Raw genomic sequence first — 21094 nt, forward strand, 5'->3', positions numbered from 1 at the left:
TCTTCTCTCTACTACAATAGTTCTCAACCCACTCCTCAGGACACACCTAGCCAGTCAGGTTTTCAGGATATATCTTGAAAACCTGACTGGCTAGGTGTGTTGAGAACCCCTGCTGTATTGTAAGCTTTAGGTCATTACTGGGAGTGTCCTATCAGGACCACAACTTCCTCATGGGTACTACACTAATGGCAACACCCCTATGCTTATACCAAGTTGTCTAAAGAGAAAATTTCCTCTCAACTTTCTCTATTAATTTCATTTGGTAGAGCCAGTTTAACCATTAGGAAAATCAGGCAGTTGACTGGGGGGGGGGGGGGGGGGGCAAAATCAAATGTGCTGTCAGAGCAGAACACTGGGTCCTGACAGTTACACAAAACTCAAAGAACCAATAGAGTGTTTTTTTTTTACCCACGGAAGAGGGAGGGTCAACAAATTTCAAACAGCTCATTTACCAAAGTAAAATTTGTTGAAAATTGTCCTTATTGGAGGTAACTCTATAAGGAACCACCCAGTAAATGACGGTATTTATTTATTGCATTTGTATCCCACATTTTCCCACCTCTTTGCATGCTCAATGTGGCTTACAATACATCATGAAAAGTGGAAATATTTAAGAAAATATACATTTAATATAATAGAAGGATCTTGAGTAACATGATAACAATAAAACATGATAGAAGTTTGACGTGTAAATACTGTAAGGCAATTCTGGATATATGTATAGGAGTTCATATTTGTTGATCTTTGTGGTATGCCTTGTTGAAGAGATGGGTCTTCAGTAGTTTGCGGAAGTTGATTAATTCATAGATCATTTTTAAGTTGCGCGGCAGCGCATTCCAGAATTGTGTGCTCAGGTAGGAAAAGGTTGACGCATGCGTTAGTTTATATTTTAGCTGTATACATGCATTAAGGACTGGATTCAGTATATGGCGCTGAAAAAAAGTGGCGTCAAACAGAATCTATAAAAGGTTCTCTGGGATGGGCACACTTTATAGAGTATTTACACCAACTGAAACCAGATGTAAATCCTGGCGCACAAGTTAGGTGCAGATCCTCCAAATTCTATAACACTGCGTGCATTTTAAGGGAACACCCCGACCCACCCATGTCCCTCCCATCGTTATGCCCCCTTTTCAGATCCTCAAGGACATGCATAAGTGTAGTTTTCATGCCCATCTGCCATTTTTGGGCCATTTTGGCACCTTGCTTCCATTATAACGCATTTCCGTGCAGAAAATTGGCACAGAAATAACGTATAACGTTAAGTGCCATATATAGAGTTCCCTAGTAAGTGGTCACTTATGAGCATAAATGGCCTCTTATAGAATACCAACCACTGCTCTCTCTAATCTGAGCGAGAGTCCTCCACCTACAGTTCTGCTAGTGGCAGGTGCTGTTTCACTATCACATTTTCAATTGTGAGCTCTACCAATGAGACTGGAATCAGAACAGGAGGCGGCATGAGCCTATTTGGCCCATTATGTAGGCTGAAGCCAGTAGGTGGAGCTTGTCGCCCTATCAATTACATTGTTTTGGGTGTGCCAAGATGGTGGCGGCTGCTTTGGGGAGAATTAAAACTTCCTTGGGTGGACCGGCTTCAGCTTTGTGACATCATGCTGACTACGGTTCTTTCTCTAACTTCCTTGGAACCCTGCCTATCTCTAGCAACTGAAAACACAAAACGAACATAAGCGTAGCCATACTGGGTCAGACCAATGCCAGACCAAGTCAGGTCACAAGTACCTGGCAGAAACCAAAATGTGGCAACACTCCATACTACAATCCCAGGGTTAGCAGTTGATTCCCATGTCTGTCTCAATAGCAAACTGTGGACTTTTCCTCCAGGAACTTGTCCGAACCTTTTTTAAACCCAGATACGCTAACCGCTGTTACCACATCCTCCGACAAACAGTTCCAGAAGTTGCTGAGTAAAAAAAATATTTCCTTTTCCATGTATCTTTCCTCGAGTGTCCCCTAGTCTTTGCATTTTTGGAACGAGTAAAAAATCGATTTACTTCTACTCATTCTACACCACTCAGAATTTTGTAGACCTTAATCATATCTCCCCTCCTCCGTCTCTTTTCCAAGCTGAAGAGCCCTAACCTCTTTAGCCATTCCTCATACGAGAGGAGTTTCATCTCCTGTATCATTTTGGTCGCTCTTCTTTAAACCTTTTCTAATTCCGGTACATAATTTTTGAGATACGTCGACCAGAACTGAACGCAATACTCAAGGTGCGGTCACACCAAAGGCATTATAGTATTTTCAGTCTTATTCACTATCCCTTTCCTAATAATTCCTAGCATCCTGTTTGCTTTTTTGGCCACCACCGCACACTGAGCACAAGATTTCTGCATATTATCTGCAACAACACCCACGTCTTTTTCTTGAGTGCTGACTCCCAAGGTGGACCCCTAGCATCAGGTAACTATGATTTGAATTATTCTTTCCAATGTGCATCACCTTGTATTTGTCCACGTTAAATTTCATCTTCTATTTGGACGCCTGGTCTTCCTGCAATATTTCAGTCTGAACGTGTTTTAACAACTTTGAATACTTTTGTATCATCTGCAAATTTGATCACCTCGCTCGTCGTTCCAATTTCATTTATAAATATGTTAAATAGCACCGGTCTCAGTACTGATTCCTGTGGTACTCCACTGTTCACCCTCCTGCATTGAGAGAAATGACCGATGCCAGGCTTACCGGTCTATAATTTCCCGGATCACCCCTAGAACCCTTTTTTAAAAATCGGCATCACATTGGCCACCCTCCAATCTTCAGTTATTATTGTGAGTTTTAGCCTCTGCGGCAAGTTTCTCTTCATATTCTCTTTTAGCTTTCTTTATTAATGCTTTGCATCTGACTTGCCAGTGCTTATGTTGTTTCTTATTTTCTTCATTTGGGTCCTTTGAAGGACAATCTTTTGGCTGTAATGGCCTCTTTTACTTCACCTTTTAACCATGCTGGCTGAAGTTTTCTCTTTTTTTCCACCTTTGCGAATATATGGAATGCATTTGGACTGGGCTTCCATGATGGTATTTTTGAATAACGTCCACGCCTGATTTAATGTCCTAACCTTTACAGCAGATCCCAGTGGCAGCAATGCAGTTGGAGGAGTCCCCATTCAGCTTAGAAGAAACAGTAATACCAACTAAGGGAAAAGTATACACCATGAGTTTTGCTGGTGGGCATGTGCTTAGATGGCTTTTGGGTGGAGTGCGAGCAGAGCACACAAGTACTGTGTAAATTATGGATAACTATCATTTATGCATGTTCTAGCTCACAACTAGGCCCGACCATTTACACCAGCTACAGGGCTGGTGTAAAGTAAGCATGTTTTCAACCACTTTTGTTAGTGTTCTATAAAGAAAAGTTGGTGCTTACTTTTCTTCATAAAATAGGCTTAAAACAGAAGACATAATCCTTGTTTTTAGTAAATGCCCCATTATAGAATTACTCTCAACATGCAGAGATATGTAAAACAAAGTTTAATATTTAAAACTATGATCTTACAACATACCTTTATTCAGTTATTTGTAATTAAGTGGGTAGAAGGTCATGGATTTGAAATACCACCTTTCTTTGGGTACAACCAAAGCCGTTTACATTCATTATGTGAACGTACTTTCTCTGTTCCTAGAGGGCTCACAATCTAAGTTTTTTACATGGGGCAATGGAGGGTTAACATAGCATAAGAGTAGCCATACTGGGTCAGAACAGTGGTCCATCTAGCCCAGTATCCTCTCCCCCTATTGTTTAGGGTATTATTCTCACCAATTTTACCTCCACAAGGATTTCCCTCTCCCTTAAATGGGGGAGTTCATCCCTCCTACTCCCCCTGCTTATGGTTCACTGGTTCTCCCTATCCTGGAGTCTTCCTCTCCCCCCCCCCCCCCCCCCCCCCCCGTTCTTTTAGCTTAGGTATGTCTCTCTTCCCTGTTCTGCCTCCAGTTGGGTATCTTCCCTGCTCTCTGTCTTTCTAGTGCTGTTTTATATATTTCTGTTCACTCTCCTTCCCATGCAGCGGCATAAATAACCTCACTAGCTATAAGTATATCAGGACTTCTAAATGCAGTATAATCTCATTATAACATATATCTGACTGTAGTAAGCACCTCCGATACACTTATAACAAGTCCCAGACACTGCTGTGCTGAGAACTGGGTATTAGAAGCTCACAGTGTAAATTCTCTAGCGTGGCTCTGACTCCCAGTGCAGGATTATTAAAACCAGGGCTGTTTTTGAGGGGGCACTTGGAGGCACTGAGTACCGGCACCTTTTCCACTGTCTGCTAAAATTGACCCATAATCCCCAGGCTCTACACACCAATTTTGCCTCATCATGGATTCTGTGATTGGCTGCAGGGAGCCTGGCTACTGTAGGGTGGGTCCCTCAATGGCACCTTTTTCGCTAGAAAAAACACACTGATTAAAACACTTACCAGTTATTGCAGGCATCCAGTGCAGCGGTGTCCCCCGGCTCATAAAGCTCGCCCTGATAGTAGCACAAGCACTGGTTTGGTGGTACACAGCTGCTGTTCTGCAGGAAAAGCCCCTCAGGGCAGTAGCACCCATCATAACATGTAGAAGCACACTCCACACTGGCGGCTTGGTCCAAGCAGAGCCGTGGGCAGGCTCCTCGACCACTGCGGCATTCCTCCACTGTCTGGAAGATCATGTCCTCGGGACATAGTTCTGCAAAAAGTGATAACAGTTGATCTGATGCTTGCCTCCTTGACAAAGGCCCCGAGCTCCTCCTCAAAGTCCTGACAGGATGAGCTAAGCACTGATCTCATGAGTTCAACACAGAACAGCAGTTCTTAAAGAGCTGTAACCTCTTGACTCAGTGAATATAACAACAGAACCCCCACCGCCAGGTATTCCAGTACCCGCAAGGGCATTGGTGTACTGCTCATTCATTCGTTTGTTACTATTGCTTGTTTTACGGCTGTAGATGCTCCGGGGTGCCTTTTACAGAGACTCACATAGCTAAGTTAACTAAATTACAGAAAAAAAAAGACAGAAAATATGAAGAATCACCTAGTGGAAAGAGGTAAGACAGTTCAGACATCATAAAAGGTATACAAAAGAGTAGGTAATGGTGATTGATGATCGTAGGCTTCAGGTCGGAGGGAAAAAGAAAGGTTAAATCATGAGCAGTGGGATCATAGGAAGGTATCCAAAGATGTGGGGAATGAATGTTAAGGGTAGGATGCTTCAAAGGCAGTGGATTGTAAATGAATCAAAGCATGGGCATGTTGTGTGGTGGTGGTGGGGGAGAACAGCACTCATAGCCCCTGGGGGGAGAAAGTTTCAGTCATTGTGTGACAGTAGCAGCCAACGAATGGATTGAAAGCCCGTGATCAGTGAGTTCTGGAAGGAGCGCTGGTGCATTGCCCAGTCTGACTGCAATGACAAGGCCAGGTGTGTTGAAGATGAAATATAAAATGTGGGGGGGGAGGGGAAATTTTTTTTTTTTTGTTACATTTGTACCCCGTGCTTTCCCACTCATGGCAGGCTCAATGCGGTAGGCAACGGAGGGTTAAGTGACTTGCCCAGAGTCACAAGGAGCTGCCTGTGCTGGGAATCGAACTCAGTTCCTCAGTTCCCCAGGACCAAAGTCCACCACCCTAACCACTAGGCCACTCCAGGTAGTTGTGAATGAAAGGACCAGATTCTCACCCCAGTTCCAATTGGGTTGGAAGCACAAAAATAAAAGATGAGGCAGAGGTTTTGGTGCTCGGCAGTGGGGTAGATAAAGCATACTCCTTGAAAAATCTGACCATGCAAAGTATGGATTTGCCCCACTACTAGCCATGATGAGTGCATCCTCACTGCTACATTACTGGCTTGGCTGTGAGAGATCGGATGTCAGTGGCACTCTCTCTCTCTGTAAGAGGGTTGTGCATTACAGTCCTGAGTAAGAGGGATTTTAGGATAAGCGATGCTCTCTTACCTTTACAGGGATGCGTGTTACAGTCTCGGGTTTGGATCAGTGGACCTTTGCAGTCCAGTCCTCCATGAGATGGGTTTGGGCTGGAACAGGTCCGGTTGCGGGTCTGAACACCAGAATCACAGGCTTCTGTGCACTCGGACCAAGGCATCCAGGGAGTCCAGCCTCCTTCCACTGAGAGAGGAAGAGGAGGAAAGGAAGAAATGAGAAGAGGAGAAACAAGTGAGATGGGATAAAGAAGAACAGATGATGAAGATTAAATGGAGCAGAAGAAGGGGGTGAAGGAAGAACAGCAAGGAAGAAAAGGGAATAAATGGAAAGAATAATAAAAGGACAGAGGAGAAAAAAGGAAAAAGAAAACGAGAATAGCAACAGATGATAAAAGATAACAAGGGTAACGAGGCATGAAAGAGAAGGAAAAAAGAAAATTATGAAAGTGTATGATTGCAGATATGGATGCAAGTAGACAAACAGAATATAGTAACAGATAAAGACTTTTTAATTTAACCTTCCAGTAAATAACTTAATACAAAATACTTCTCACTTTATTTTCACTTCCATGCCTCTAGTGATCCTTTGTATTTATCCCAAAATTCTTGGAGTTCCAATACACTTTTTGTTCATCTTCCTCTGGGAGGCTGTTTCATGTACCCACCACTCTGTCACTTAAGAAACATTTCCCAATGTTCCTCCTCAGTCTACCCCTTTGAAGCCACATATTTTGACCTTTTGTATTCCACATGAAGTGGACAGCATATGCATTCACTAGGGACTTCTGATGGGTGTAGAGTATACTACTAGCCTGGCTGGCCAAGAGAGTGGACTACATTGTCAACGGGAAAGTGCAGGGTCATGAATACAAGAGTGGATAATAACAAGCTAAAGTTCACCAGTTATCAGGAAGACCCCAGAAAAGCTTTCCCCAAATAAGTCTACTCAGGGCCACCGAGAGGGGGGGCAGGGGGGACACAGTTTCCCGGGCCTCCAAGGGGAGCCCGGCGCCGCAATCCCACCCGCCCTTCGTCGTCGACCGTCTGCCACTGGGCCGGGCCCCCTGCATTGAAATCACAGTGCCTCTCCCCTCCATGCGAAAGCGCTGCAGGCAGCAGCAGATCGCCTCCCTTCGGGCCTCCTTCTCTCCCTGTGTCCCGCCCTCGTCTGATGTAACTTCTGCGAGGGCGGGACACAGGGAGGGAAGGAGGCCCAAAGGGAGGCGATCTGCTGCTGCCTGCAGCGCTTTCACACGGAGGTGAGAGGCACTGTGATTTCAATGCAGGGGGCCCAGCCCGGTGGCAGACGGAGAGGGGCAGGTGGAGAGTGGCGGCGGTGACCTCGGGGGGGGGGGGGGGGGAGCAGCAGCGGCGGCCTTGTCCCGGGCCCGGCCCAGTCTCTCGGCGGCCCTGAGTCTACTTCTCTTGGCAAAGGTCAATACACCCAAGGGCTTAGAAAAGGCTGAAGAGGAGGCAGCCAGAGGAGCTCAGCCTGAGTTCCGGATAAAGAGAAACTAAAGTAGACCAGTACAGAACCCTGAATGGACCCACAGCTACCAGACAAGAGAATGCTATTTGGGACATAAAAAGCCAGGAAGAAGAGCCCAAACAAAGCCAGAGAGCCAGGGCCAGGGCCATGGCCATGGCCGCCAAGAGACAGAGTTGGACCCAGGGTAGGGCTGCTGCCCCCCCCCACCCAGTGCCACAGTCACTGCAGCCTCTACCGCCTCCTCCCGCCCCCTTACCTTCCTGCATCTGCTCCTCCCTTGGTCTGTCACTCTCCTGTTCCTGTATGCTGGGACCCGTGTTATTGTGTTAACGCAATCACCCAGGTTCCGAAACACAAGAGCAGGACAGAGACAGATTAAGGGAGAAGAACCTTCTGTCTGCCTCTGGAAGCCTTGCCGGCGTCAGGACCCCCTTGGAGGCCAGACCTGGGGAATCTTGGCTCCCCCCCCCCCCCCCCCCCCCCCCACTCGGCAGTCCTGGCCAGGGCACACAGATTCTGTTTGGGGTTGCATCAGAACGCTAGTCACATCAGAAAGTGGAGAGAGAAACGAGAAAGACTGACAGATGATGCACAGCATCCAGAGGTGGTCCGAAAGGGCCAAAAGAATGGCTGAAGGGCTACCTTATGGCATTGTTAAATATCTGTTTGGATGATAGATAAAACAGAAATCATTTTCCTGTTAGACTTTTCACTTTGGATCTTAACCTCACATCCTAACACAGGACCATAAGACTGAACATTGCTGATAGATCTTAGTTCATTTCCTGGCACCATTCCACCCTCTTTTATTTCCTGAAATTTTTAAGAGGTTCCAAAGCTCAAGACTTCTGATGATTCTGCTTCTCTTACCTGGACAAAGCGAAGTGTTGCATGACTCCTCTTGCACAGCCTCTCCTTCACAATCTAGCGAACCCACAAGCATGTTGTTACAGTAACGAAATCTCTTCCTGATCCCCATCTGCTCCACATTGTAAAAACAGGTTGTGGAGCAGGGAGACCAAGCACTCCATTCACTCCAAAAGCTAGGAGACTCTGGGCATCAGGGGCAAAGAGAGAACAAAATCAACAAATGTGGAAGCCAATTTCTGATTTTTTGTCAACTGTCAAATATTCGGTGACTTTTGAATATGATGTGAGTTGATAAGCTTTGATTTCATGCTCTTGTCTATGAGACAGACTGTAGATGACTGTATGGTCTTTGTTTAATTTTGTGTTCGTTGTTTTTGTAAAGTTGAAGAATCACTCAATAAAACTGAATGGAACTTTTAAAAAGAGGCAATAGAACCCACAATGAAGGGTGCATGTCTTCCTGCTACGTGCAATAAAATTCCTTCCCCAATGCATCTCAGTCATTTGATGCTGGGGGGATACATTGATGGTGTTCTAGCAGCTCAGCATCTGCTTCCAACTGCTACCTCTATGAATATAAACTGAACAAAGGGTCTATGCTTAATTATGACTTCTGGAACTCTGTCCGGGGAACATGCATTCCATCGCCATTCATTAAGATCCCGGCGACTGTCCCCTGAAGCTACAACCAGAGGACTTAAGTTCAATCCCTAAAGCTACAACCAGGGGGCTACAGTTCAATCCCTGCAGCTATAACCAGAGGACCTCAATTCAGTCCCTGAAGCTCTAACCAGGGGACCTCAATTCAATCCATGAAGCCATAATCAGGGGACCTCAATTCAATCCCTGAAGCTATAACCAGGAGACCTCAGTTCAATCCCTGAAGCCATAACCAAGGAACCTCAATTCAATCCCTGAAGCTATAACAGAGGACCTGAATTCAGTCCCTGAAGCTCTAACCAGGGGACCTCAATTCAATCCATGAAGCCATAACCAGGGGACCTCAATTCAATCCCTGAAGCTCTAACCAGGGGACCTCAATTCAGTCCCTGAAGCTATAACCAGAGGACCTCAATTCAGTCCCTGAAGCTCTAACCAGGGGACTTCAATTCAATCCATGAAGCCATAACCAGGGGATCTCAATTCAATCCCTGAAGCTCTAACCAGGGGACCTCAATTCAGTCCCTGAAGCCATAACCAGAGGACCTCAATTCAGTCCCTGAAGCTCTAACCAGGGGACCTCAATTCAATCCATGAAGCCATAACCAAGGAACCTCAATTCAATCCCTGAAGCTATAACCAGGAAACCTCAATTCAGTCCCTGGAGCTCTAACCAGGAGAAGTTCAATCCCTGAAGCCATAACCAGAGAACCTCGACTCAATCCCTGAAGCAATAACCAGGAAACCTCAATTCAATCCCTGAAGCTATAACCAGAATAATCCCTGCACTTGGAAGCTATAGGACTGTAAGTAGAGTTTCTACTTTACACCCAGTTGTCAGAACTCTGATGTGTAAATCAGAAGACTTGGTTTCTGTCTCCAGCTCGTACAGGATCTATAACAGTTACTGAATGAGAGCAGGTATCCTCCTATCTTCCAGGTAAAAGTCCTGACAATATGAAGTGTCACTTTTTCAGAGCACACCCCTTTCCCTGGTAGAATTTATGAATAGAAGGTCTTCTTGAAGAATTTATCACTTTTTCATTTCTTTTGCTATCACTTCTATTGCTGTTACGGCTATTACTACTGTTCTTACTGGTAGTATAATTGCTACTACTATTATAACTACCACCAATTCCCCTCATAGTAAAGTAGAAAAAGACACAGCTATTCCTGTCAGTGCTGCCACTGCCACAATCTTCTGTCCTTCAATTGCTCTCTAATCCAGGCAGTGGCGTAGAAAGGGGGGGGGCGGGGGGCGGTCCGCCCCGGGTGCACGCCGCTGGGGGGTGTCGGCTCCGCGCTGGTGCACTGCCCTCTCTGCCCCGGAACAGGTTACTTCCTGTTCCGGGACAGAGAGAGCAGTGAGCCAGCGCGGAGCCGACACACCCCAGCAACGTGCAGTCAGGGCGGATCAGCCCTCCCGCCCGTCCCTCGCCGCAGGTATGCGCTCCAGGGGAGGGAGGTATGCGCTCCGGGGGGGGGGGGTGCGCTCCAGCGGGAGGAGGGTACGCCGTGCTGCTCCCGGGGGGGGGGGGGTGCGCAGCGGCAACCCGCCCCGGGTGTCAGCTCCCCTCGCTATGGCACTCAATACAGGCCATCATTCTGGGATCTGACCTCGGGCTATTTAGTTTATTTGTGAGACTCCTATGCAGGCCAACATCAGAAGCTTTGCTGAAATCCAAGTAAACCACACTCAGTGTAAACTCCTGATCTCATTCTTTGGTCACCCAATCAAAGAAAATCAAATTAGATTTTGTTTGACATAGAGGGGCATAATCAAACGTCGCCGGCGAAATAGGTCACCGGCGATCTATTTTGGCGGCGGCGCAACAGCTGACCGGAACCGTATTTTCGAAAAAGATGGCCGGCCATCTTTTTTTCGATAATACGGTTTACCCCGGCCAAATGCCAGAGTTCGCCGGGTTTGAGATCGCCGGTTTTGTTTTTCAGCGATAATGGAAAAAATGCCGGCCATCTCAAACACGGCAAAATCCAAGGCATTTGGTTGTGGGAGGAGCCAGCATTTGTAGTGCACTGGTCCCCCTGACATGCCAGGACACCAACTGGGTACCCTAGGGGGCACTTGTAAAAATTAAAAAAATATATACAAATAGCTCCCAGGTCCATAGCTCCCTTACCTTGGGTACTGAACCCCCCAAATCCCCCCAAAACCTACTCTCCACAACTCTACACCATTACCATAGCCCTTATGGGTGAAGGGGGACACCTACATGTGGGTACAGTGGGTTTTGGGAGGGGGGGTTGTAGGGCTCAACACTTAGCACCACAAGTGTAACAGGTAGGGGGGGTGGACCTGGGTCTGCCTGCCTGAAGTGCACTGCACCCATTAAAAACTGCTCCAGGGACCTGCATACTGCTGTCAGGGAGCTGGGTTTGACATTTGAGGCTGGCATACAGGCTGGCAAAAAAGTGTTTTATTTTTATTTTTTTAGTGTGGGAGGGGGTTGGTGACCACTGGGGGAGTATGGGGAGGTCATCCCCCATTCCCTCCGGTGGTCATCTGGTCAATTGGGGCTTGGTCGTGAAAATTAAAGGACCAAGTAAACCCGGCGAAATACTGATTAACACCGCTTTCTTTCTTTCCACTATCTGCAAAAGCCGGCCATCTGGTAGCCACGCCCATGCCCCGCCTTCGCTTCGCCGCCAACATGCCCCCTTGAACTTTCACCAGCGCGGCGACGGGAAAGCGGCAATGCTGTCAAAAACGCCTTTGCTTTGCTGAAATCCAAGTAAACCACACTCAGTGTAAACTCCTGATCTCATTCTTTGGTCACCCAATCAAAGAAAATCAAATTAGATTTTGTTTGACATAGAGGGGCATAATCAAACGTCGCCGGCGAAATAGGTCGCCGGCGATTTATTTTGGCGGCGGCATAACAGCTGACCGGAACCGTATTTTCGAAAAAGATTTATGTCGGAAGATTTATGGCCGGCGATCACTTTCAAAAATAAGCCTGATAGTCTTAAATCCATGCCACCTCAGACCATGCAACACACCAGAATAACAATGTTCACTATCCCTTGCTTCAGAAGAATCTGCATTAATTTTTCCACCCTCAAACTCAGACTACCAGCCTGTAGTTCCTAATCTCCTCTTTATATACCACTTTTATAAAGAAAAACAACAAGACACGTTGGATTATATCAAAACATTTCATGATGTGCTATTTGCATGCATATATCAGCCAATGAAACTCGACCCAGCATTGATCAAGTTTCCCTAGCTCAATGACTTCGGGGCAAGTGATCAGCAGAGATGCTTGAGTAAGGAGGATGCCACAGCATCTCCCAGGCACAGATGACCTGCAGCCAGTTTCTGATATGGGTGTGTATTTGACCTACCTGTGACACAGGTGGAATAGCACGGTCGCACATCCCTGGCATTTCCCTCACATGGAAGGCCGCCGTATGCAGCAGCAGGGTTTGAGGGTGATCTGGGAGGGAAAAAAATGTGAATAAAAGTAACAGTACACCCAAGAACATGTGATACCTTCAAAATACCTGAGTCAGGTCAGAATGTACAGGAGAATACATCATGAAGGTCATTTTAGAAGCATATATTTTGAAACCAAGCTCACTGGATGCTCCTATTCCTTCAAATTAAAGACCTGTTTCCAATCTTCGCTTTTTTGCTAAACTGGCTGATAGGATGGGACAGGGGTGTAGCCAGACACTTAATTTTGGGCGGGCCTGAACCCAAAGTGGGTGGGCATGAGAACCCCTCCCCACCAGGTGATCGTCTCTTAACTCCACTCCCCCAACCCCCTGGTACCTTTTAAGTCCTTTAGTTCTGCACCAGCAGCGAGCAGGAACTCATAACCACACTCATGCTGGCCCAGAGCATTCCTTCCTGATACAACTTCCTGGTCTCGCAAACAGGAAGTTGCGTCAGAGGGAAGGCTCGAGGCTCGCGCGAGCAGTGTTTATGTGTTTCTGATCACTGCCGGCAAAGAACTGAAAGATTTAAAAGGTACTGGGGGGGGGGTTGGGGGAGTGCACTTAAGAAACACATGATTGCCCAGGGGGAGGGGGGAAGATGCTGGGAGTCCAGCTGGTGGGACTTAGGGATCCCTGCCAGCCACATCACAGCTGTATTGCTGCTGAGTGGGCCTGAGTTCAAAGTGGCTGGGCCTGTGCCAACCCATGTCTACATCACTGCAATATAGAATTTAATGAATCTTATTATGACTAACTCTTTAAAAGAAAATAAAGTACAGATGTGAATTGTATGTACCGAAATCTCTCCTGGATCCCTGAGCCACAGCTTCTGTCACAAGGCGTCCAGTGTGACCATGTGGACCAGGTACAGTTCACCGGACAAAAGGAGTCATCGCACGTGATCTTCCCATTGTGGCAAACACTGTGGAAAGAGAGAGATCATGGGTCAGGAATGTTAAGCAAACTCAGTCTCCACAGGCAGCCTTACTCCCAGCAAGAACAGAGGAGATTCATATTCTCAGGGCTTCTGCAATAAACAGTTATTATTTTCAGATGTGCTATATACAGTGCTTGTGCATGAACACATGTGACCTGCAAATACAGTGTGTACACATGGAGTCACAACATGGCTGTGGGGCACTTTTTAGCTATGGTTGTATTTCTGTATATCTGTAAGTGTAGTCCCTGTTGGTAGGGCCAGTGATCCAGAGACAGAGGATCTGAAAAGGCAGGATGTTTCTGCATAAAAGGCAGCTGTTCCCTGAGAAAGGGACTGACCTTAATGTTCAGGGAAGGGGTGTCATTTCCAGATAAACTTGCTCATCTTGGTTTTTATAGATGAGGAGCTGTTCCCTAAAGAATAAGCTGTCTCTGGTGCTCATGGTGGTGTTCACAACTGGGGAGATACTCCCTGAAGAACTGTTTAGCCCTGATGTTCACAGCCCACAAGTTATTCCCTCAAGAACTGGTTGGCCCTGATGTTCACAGCCAGAGAGCTACTCCCTGAGGAACTGGTTGGCCCTGATGTTCACAGCCAGAGAGCTACTCCCTGAGGAACTGGTTGGCCCTGCTGTTCATCACTGGAGAGCTATTGCCTGACAGGTAAGCTAGCCCTGATGGAGTTTCCTAGAGAATGGAATGCACACTGGATCCTGAACTCACCAGTGCCTGCAGTCATCCCTGCTGAAGACGACCCCTGGGAAGTGTCGTTCATCCTGTGCGTAACAATGACATTGACTGATGTTCACACAAAGTCCATCCTGCAGGTAAAGCCCTGGATGGCATCGGCAGCCTGCAATAAACAAAAACGTGACAGACCTTCAACATCCATATCCCAGACAAAGGAGACATGATCAGGAGCCCTCGGAATCTCCTCCATGGAACAAAAAGTAGTTAGAAACCCTGAGAATTTCTGTAGTGAGCACAGAAATGGCCTGGGGCTACAGGAGTCTTCCTAGGTACCACAGACATGATCAGGAACACTGAGACTCTCTGGTCAGTACAGACATGTCTGGGAGACCCTGACAATCTTCCTGGGAAGCGCATACGTGGCTGGAGGCCATGAGAATCTCCTGGGAAAGAACAGGTGCAGCTGAAGCTCTCAGCAAGAGGAGAGAACCGAGTGTTTGACCTTCTCACAAATACTGCCAAATATTTCAAGAGTTCAGCTAGAAATTTGGTTTTAGAAACTCTGCAACAAATGTCTCATTTTAGAACAGATGCCAAAGCTGCTGGACAATACTAAGCTAAAGGCAAGACTCACAATATTTAAACTGGAACCATATGAATATCCAATATGAAACTTCTTGGTATCCAGTCAACACTCAATAGAACTTGTTCATATATATCCCAATCTGTTTCTTAAGCTTTTCATTCCCTTTAGTTATCTACTATAATAAAACTCACCCTCAACGTTCTGAGGACACTGACGTCAGTGAAGCCAAGCCCTGACTTCCTTCAAAAAGGTTCGAAGGTTCGTGGTGGTGAAGCCACCAAAATCGCTCCGGGCCCCGCCCTCGAGGGTGGAGCAATGGCAGAACAACGAAGGGGTTGGCATGGAGGGAGGCAGGGAGGCGGGAATCGCTCCGGGCCCCGCCCTCGCGTCAAACGTCATGATGTTGGGGGCGGAGCAATGGCAGAACAACGAAGGGGTTGGCCAGGGAGGGAGGGAGGGGGTGTTGGCGACGAAAACCTTGTTAGCGCCCGTTTCATTTGCTCTGAAACGGGCCTCTTTTACTAGTACTTTACATAAGATTTCCAGTGACCTCAGTGATGTTCATCGCCAACAATACAAAAGTTTTTATGGCGATGTATATCTTCATAGGTTCACTTTGAGGTCACTGGGAATCTTATGTAAAGTATATCTAAAGGGAATGAAAAGCTTAAGAAACAGATTGGGATATATATGAACAAGTTCTATTGAATTTTGACTGGATACCAAGAAGTTTCATATTGGACAGTTCTTGGACAGGCACTGAGTTGAACCACAGTTGGTTGAAGTCCTCTGGAAGTGGTAAAACTTACAGCCTTTGAAAAGTGTCAGATATACAGCTGCTACAGTTACAGTTAATTTATTTATAGCCCACTAATACCAGTGACATAGTTCATAGTGGATTGCAACTAAGATACTACATCAAAAATAAATCTAGGATGTAACAGAATAATCCTAAATTATCACAGATATTGATATTATGGGCATCAATAACCTTACAGAACCACATCATACCTAGGGTACTGCAACATATTACCTTTTTCTCACATATTTGTAAAACAACATTGTCTTTAATCCCTTCTTAAAGATATCGTAAATGGACGTGTGCCTTATTTTAAATGGAAGGGAATTCCATAAGCTAACTGCTTGATATGCAAATAAGCAAGTAAACAGTTTCTTCAAAATAATCACCTGCGGACTGGGAAAAGAACATGAGAAAGAATTTTGAGTACTATAATGTTGTCCTGATATTGGTTGGCATACAAGAGAAATCATATAATGAGGAATCAGGCCATACACAGCTGCTGACTTGGAAATTTTGTAAATTTTGAATGCTAAAGGCACTGGAAAGGTTTCTGCTACCCAGTGGGGACACATAAAGGATTTGCTTTTAGTATATCAATATTCTGGGCCCACAAGACATAAGGGGGCAGGAAACAGCACAGGAGTTAATTTCAGGTGCTCACCTTCTATACAGCGTGCACTGCAGACACTCTCTGAGTTCAGCTCCCGGCATGTTGGGGGACATGGGGTTAGACGGGCCCTTTCACAGTCTTCAACATGAACATACATCATCTCAGGGCCACAGTCTGTGGGAGGAGAGAGAAGAGGGCAGGAGATACGAAAAGCATGAAATTAGATGTCAGCATCTCTGCAATTATGACTGCACTTGCGAATATACATGTCATGAAACCAATAGGCATTAGCATTTTACTTTGTGGACCTAAACTCTGGAATGACCTCTCTCTCTCTCTCTCTCTCTCTGTAATGAACAGTCATTTGGTAGATTCAAAGCAGTACTTTAAAAATCACTTTTTTGCTCTTGCCTTTGGTACAGACTTTCACTTACTCAGACTTTGGCCTCTCAGAATGCAATTAGATTGAACAGTTGGTTTGTTTTGATGTGTTTTAATTTCTGTCCTATCTTTGAATACCGTTCCTTTCCTTTATTTATTTTAGATTGTACTGCCTTGACCTTTTTGTCAGATCAGGAGGTGTAAAGTTTTAACTAAAAACATAAGTGTAAACATAGACATAAAAACACACCTTACCTATGAATCTCTTAATACCCCATCTCAAACCATTCCCCTGTCCTCACCCCTAAGCCATTCCACACCCCAGCCATGAGTCACTTCTCTAAATCACTGAATCACTCCCCTTCTCCCCCCCCTTGAATCTTCCATCACACACCCACCAAACCACTTCCCGTGTACACCACTAAACCATTTCTCACCAACCTCGATCCACTCCAAACTATCTCATATCAGTCCCCGTCCACAAATTAAATTAGTTTCCGCTTCTATCCCCAAATTATTGACTCACATGCCATTACCTTCCAAATCTCTCTGACTCACGTCACCCAGTCCCAGTTATACCAAACCACTTACTTACATGCTAGCCTTCCCCAACAACATTCCATCCTATCACAAACCACTGGCTTAAATGTCACCTCATTCCAAACCACTTCCCTCCCCATGCTAAACTACTGACTATCATGCAACCCCATTCCTAATCACTCCCCACCCCATCTCAAACAACTGGTTCACATGTCATCCCATTCCAAATCACTGACTAGCAACTCACCCTATCCGTAACCACTCTCCATCCACTTTCCTTACTGCCCATGTCCACCCAAACCACTTCAAGAACAAGATGGGGTTCACACTTTCCACAAAAAAACAACACCAACAAAAAGAAGTGGAAAAAGAAACCAGCTTCAAGAGATCAGTCCAAACACCAGGATAAGATGCTCCAAATACAGCTTTATTTGGACCCTACACGGTCCGTGTTTCGGCTTTAAAAAGCCTTCATCAGGGGTCTGTCGTGTAGCGCCAGCAGCAAGAACAACCCCCACCACAAAATGGAAACGCACTCGTGCTGAAGTGCAGTTTTGGCTCTGGGCGTTTTTTTTTGCAGCGCACCCAAACCACTTCCCATGACTCACTCACAATTCATACCACTGAATTATTCAAGACCCTGCTCTTAACTATCCCCTGTCTCACTCCCACCTCTGAATTCCATCTCACCCTATCACAAATCATTCACTGAATCTATTCATGGGTCACTCACGCCCCCATTCCAAACCACTCACCGTTCAAACTACCATCTCCCCCCCCCCCCATCTCCACCATAGTTCACACGCCATATCACTCCCCTGACCCTTAATAATTCCCCAGTGCCTCTGAATTATTCCATATATCCACCGACACATCACTTGCAATTGCTTCCCTGCATCCTTCCTCAACCATATCCAAGTTATTTCCCCAACCACCAGAACTCACCTCTAGAATCTCCACAGGGTTGCAAGTTGCAGGGTTCAGTTTGGGTAGGGTCTCCAGGACAGGGCAAGCCTCCATTCTTAGGAGGAGGGTCTGCACAACCCCTCCTTCGAGATCTGATTCCTCCCCTGCACTCAGCATCGCAGGCTGACCACTCACCCCAATGAGCCCAGGCACCATTCACTAATGGAAAACACAGGATGTGAGAACAATGCCACATGCAGACATGTAGATCCCCACAGAAAGTGTGCCAAATGTACTGGGCACCTTTGGCTTGACTGGAAAAAACGTCAAACTTCACCTTGATATGTTACGTATACATAGTAAACCTTATGAATTCTAGAAGGAAGCTTTCTTTGGCATAATGCAAATATTAAGGGGCCCTTTTACTAAGCCATTCAGTGCTTGCTAATCCCTTGCTATGAAATAGTTAAGAAACATGAAAACAGCAGAGAAGGACCAAAACCTCACGAAGAAGATCACAAACACCAAACACATGATCAAACGCATGAGCAGTGTTCCCATAGCCGAGTCAAGGAAAGTTCACGCATTTCCTTGACACATTTATTATCATATTTGGAACATTGTAGTAGGCAAATAAATATATCCTTTTTGAAATAACTTGTAGTCTGGTGTGCCCGTATGTGTGGAGAAGACAGGAGTATCCTCAGTGACAGTAAGGCACCCACATAATTCTCATGGCAATCTTGGTGATCAGAGGCTGTAATGAGCATCGAGATGGAAGCTGTCTAAGGGCCAAGCTTGGGCAACATGAAGTGGAAACTCAGTACAGCAATTGCCGCTGAATTTCCCTGTGCCAGAATAAATGACTACTGCCAAGAAAGCCCCTCTGAGCTCCTTGACTATTTCTCTGCAGGTTCTGACTTCTGCATAACCAAACACCAATAGTAGCAACAGGGAATTAACCTAGGCCAAAAACAGTGAGGGTGGATCAGAAAGAAGTAGCAACATTCCCCTTAGTCTATAAACTGGTACCTGAATATAAGCACCAACAGCCCCTTTACTAAGCTGTGGAAAAAGGGGGCCTGTGTAAGCATCAGTGTGTGTTTTTCATGTGCGCTGGAGGCCCCCCTCAGCAGTGGGTAAAAGGCTGTCTTTTTTTTTTTTTAAAGAAATGGCAATGCAGTAAGTGACCCACTTACTGTGCAGCCATTTCACGGGGTATCACTTACCTGCACCCACTGACTTGTCGGTAAGGGCTCCTGCGCTGACCTGCCCGATTACCGCCAAGAAAGCACCGACGCAACAAAAATAAAAATATATTTTTGTAGCTCTGGAAATGGCGCCCACTGGGGGTGAGAACTACAGCTGGGCTCCTGTGGTAGTTCCGGAATATCGAGCGGTAAGCCCGCATGGACTTACCGCCGCTTAGTAAAAGAGACCTCAAATTTATAGAATACTAGCATTTACGCGCATGATTGGCGCCAATAATTGACAGTTATGCTTCTAAGTGGTGTTGCTATTCTATAAACAGTGCACCTATTTTGCATTGTGCGCAAATGCAAGGGAGCGTTACCATGGGCAGTACATAGGCCTCTGAGAGGAGGGCGGGGGGGGGGGGGTAAAATTCCCCGGTCCCAGCCTCCAAGATGGGGCCTGGGCTCGGGCCCAGTGCCGGCAAGCTTCTTCTTGCTGCCTGCTTCTGGGTCTGTCCTCCCCTGCTCCAGCGTGTGCCGCCCAGGACCCGGATGATTGCATTAGTGCGATATCACGTAAATGCAATCATCCAAGTCCTGACTCCTGGCACAGACAGGAGCAAAAGAGGACAGACCATGGGAGCAGGTACAGAAGAAGCAGCTTGCCGGCGCCGGGCCCTCCCTCCATGGAGGCAAAGACAAAAAGATAAGGGGGAGGGGCGGTCCAGCTTGCGGCGGTCCGGCTCTGCCCCGGGCCCAGCTATGCCTCTCGGTGGCCCTGTATAGTTCTAAGCAGATTACATCAATAGCACTAGATCATACATCTCAAATTATCTCCCCCCCAAAACAAATTTAATTAACGGTACCCAAAACATACTTCCAGAATAAATGAGTTTTCATTGCTTTCTTAAAACAATCAAAACTAGGTAGAGATCTAATACTATCCAGAAGCGATGGCCAGAGGGTTGCTGCTTGAAAAGGGAAAACTGTTTGAAATAGTTTCCAGTAACGCAAACCCTTAGAACTGGAAATGCCAGCAAATTAAAGCGACGTACAAGATGCGGGCCTACATATCGATGCTAACATATATCCAACAGTAACTCCATATAGTATCCTAAATATTAAACTACCGAGTTTAAACAAAATTAGGGCCTCTACTACAAGTCAGTTAAATAAAACGGAATAATATGAGAAGAAAGTTTTTAGAAAGAAGACCAAGAGAATTGCAGTATTTTGTATAGTCTATAATCGTTTCAAAAGACTCTTTGCCACCCCAAACAAACTTTGTTAAAGTAGTCCAGTTTACTCAAACTAATGACTGAATAACTACAGCTTTGTGCTAGTATTCTATAACAGTTTAAGCATGCGTTTAAGCTGATATAGATTTGGCACTAAGCTTGCCTTTCTAGTACTTAAAATGAGGTGCCAATTTCTAGAATTCCCCCTAATTGATGCACTGTCTCATGGCTCCATCATCAAAGCCCCACCCTCTTCTTTACTTGATCTTACCTGGACAGGCCTGCAGGAAACAGGTGCGGCTGTCAAAGCCCACACTACTGCAATCCCCCCCAGGCAGACGCTGACGGATAACATCCCTCCGACGGAAGATCACTCCTAAGCCACAAGACTGGCTGCACTGACTCCAGGAAGTCCAGGGAGAGAGGATACAGTCCACTAAAAACAGAGCAGAATGTGTCAGCAGGATGTAAAAACTGAGTACAGACAAGCCACTGGCACTGTTCCATCTAACAGGGGCGGCTTAAGGCAATCTACCACCTGAGACAGGGATAAAATGGCGCACCAGCCCCCCAGCATCTCACCCCCTCCACCTACCTTCTTTTTTTTGGTTGTTGATTTAAAAAGCCGGAGGTGGCAGTGATCCCCATACGCTGCCCTGCCACCAACACCGGCGTCTCCTCTGTACTGCCGCCCGCCTCCGAAAAAACAGGAAGTTACATCAGAGAGGCGGGCCGCAGTACAGAGGAGATACTGGTGCCAGCGGCAGGGCAGCGTATGGGGAT

The 21094-nt window shown here is 46.2% G+C and overlaps 1 protein-coding gene across 1 annotated transcript in view; it reads right to left on the reverse strand.

The window, feature by feature from the left end:
- Positions 1 to 21094, reverse strand: part of LOC115465678 (SCO-spondin-like) — a 537587-nt gene that overhangs the window by 238898 nt on the left and 277595 nt on the right. Inside the window, exons 55-63 of the mRNA XM_030196374.1 lie at positions 20583 to 20747; positions 17920 to 18099; positions 16105 to 16227; positions 14089 to 14218; positions 13223 to 13348; positions 12331 to 12422; positions 8305 to 8487; positions 5959 to 6129; positions 4445 to 4697 (exon numbers count right to left, since the gene is read on the reverse strand). Coding sequence (XP_030052234.1) covers positions 4445 to 4697; positions 5959 to 6129; positions 8305 to 8487; positions 12331 to 12422; positions 13223 to 13348; positions 14089 to 14218; positions 16105 to 16227; positions 17920 to 18099; positions 20583 to 20747 — 1423 coding nt within the window. The remainder of the gene's footprint in view (positions 1 to 4444; positions 4698 to 5958; positions 6130 to 8304; positions 8488 to 12330; positions 12423 to 13222; positions 13349 to 14088; positions 14219 to 16104; positions 16228 to 17919; positions 18100 to 20582; positions 20748 to 21094) is intronic.

Source organism: Microcaecilia unicolor, chromosome 1 (assembly GCF_901765095.1).
Source record: "Microcaecilia unicolor chromosome 1, aMicUni1.1, whole genome shotgun sequence".
NCBI lineage: Eukaryota > Metazoa > Chordata > Amphibia > Gymnophiona > Siphonopidae > Microcaecilia > Microcaecilia unicolor.